This window comes from Electrophorus electricus, chromosome 15 (genome assembly GCF_013358815.1).
Source record: "Electrophorus electricus isolate fEleEle1 chromosome 15, fEleEle1.pri, whole genome shotgun sequence".
Taxonomy (NCBI): domain Eukaryota; kingdom Metazoa; phylum Chordata; class Actinopteri; order Gymnotiformes; family Gymnotidae; genus Electrophorus; species Electrophorus electricus.
In genome coordinates, this window is record NC_049549.1 from 18577779 (window position 1) to 18579458 (window position 1680).

The 1680-nt window shown below is 40.1% G+C and overlaps 1 protein-coding gene across 1 annotated transcript; it reads left to right on the top strand.

The window, feature by feature from the left end:
• The first annotated feature begins 494 nt into the window (after window positions 1-494).
• Window positions 495-1472, top strand: LOC118242512 (odorant receptor 131-2-like). Its single transcript, XM_035533981.1, has one exon. It carries the CDS (start codon window positions 495-497, stop codon window positions 1470-1472), a length of 978 nt encoding a protein of 325 aa, XP_035389874.1.
• Window positions 1473-1680: the final 208 nt, after the last annotated feature.

The following is a 1680-nucleotide window of genomic DNA, read 5'->3' on the forward strand; positions in this document are numbered from 1 at the left end:
CTATGCTGTTTGTAATCGTGAACCTCCCAGTGGTGTGGATGACACACGGGTCCTGCTTTCTGATTAGGGCTTTAAATTTTTTATTTTTACCAAATGCTTCAGTGCAACGCCCCCAGTACTCTTGCCTATGGCTGGTATGTACATACAGTATGAAGCCCTACGTGTGTATGATGTCAAAAATTAAATATTAAAATCAGTCCCCACCAATTCTATATATATATGTGTGTGTATTTGTCTAGTTGCTGTTATTGACTGACTTCATTGTTCTTCAGGTAATGCATTAGTGACAATACGAATTATGATAACATTGTCTCATTATTGTTGTTATGACTTAAATGTAAACTTGTGTATATAACAGTTTTATTATGCACAATATTGGTTATAATTCTCTTTATTTTCCAAGAATTTTTTCTTTTTATTAAAATTTTGGCATAATTTTTCTGAAGGTCATGCAACACTATTCTCAGGCTGGTCATTTCTTTTCTTCTTTAGACATGTGCACAGCTGAGTGTAACAACAGTGAGGACACCAACAGCAGCAGTTATCAGCTACAGCTGGTCAGCTCCATGCCTATGAGAATTATTGTATCAATGGCCATAACTCAGTTCTTCGTGTGGCCTTTCATATACATCAATGTGCTCATGCTTGTCACTTTCTCCAGGAAGCAGGCCTTCAGGACTGAGACACGCTACATATTGTTTGCCCACACCTTACTGGTTGATTTGATTTTTCTTTTGCTGACTGATTTTGTGGTGCTCATATCCTACAGTGATGTCCTGATGCCCATGGTGTTCTGCATTCCCTTCTGTATTCTCATGGAGATGGTCACCTTGTGTACGCCGCTGACCATCACTGCCATGTGTGTAGAGCGCTACGTGGCCATCTGTATGCCTCTGAGACACAGTGCTCTCGCCACCTCCAGCAGGACCCATACTGCCATCCTCATAATCTGGACTGTAAGCGCTGTAAGGCCGCTCGTGGACGTGACCATCCTTGCCTGGACTGTCTCGCAAGCTTATCTGTCACAGCTCACCCATTGCTATTATGAGATCTTGACTCCTGAGCCATGGCACCGTTACATGAGGGGCTTCCTGTACATTATAAACTTCATAACCATTTTTCTTGTTGAATTATTTTGCTATGTGATGATTATGCTTGCTGCCCGAACAGTCTCTGTTGACAAGAAGTCTGCAGCGAAGGGGCTCCGTACTGTCTCACTGCACATGTTTCAGCTTACACTGTGTACAATGGAGATTATCTACCCCTATATCGAAGATGTGGTCAAACAGATAGACTTTAAGGTGTATTCATCAATCCGTTCTTTCAACTTTATAACATTTAGTGTCATCGCCAGGGCAGTCAGTCCACTCATCTATGGCATAAGAGATGAGAAATTTTACGCTGCTTTTGTGTGCTACATGCAATGTGGACAGAATAAAATCTCATTTGAGCATAGACAATCAAACACATAAATCTTCTAAGTGCAAAACACTAATACTGTAAGACAGAAAATCCTCCTGAAGTGCACTTTAAAATGTGCTTAAGTAGTCACTTAGCCATTTCATATGTAGGTGTATATATATATAGTTTTTCAGAGGGAGATTACACCATTTTCAGCATTTCATCACCACTGACAAGAAAATTTTATCCAATGCTAATCTAAGAATGTGAATTAAATCT

Coding starts and splice junctions, on each gene's coding strand:
- LOC118242512 (XM_035533981.1), top strand. CDS start 495: ATGTGCACAGCTGAGTGTAACAACAGTGAGGACACCAACAGCAGCAGT.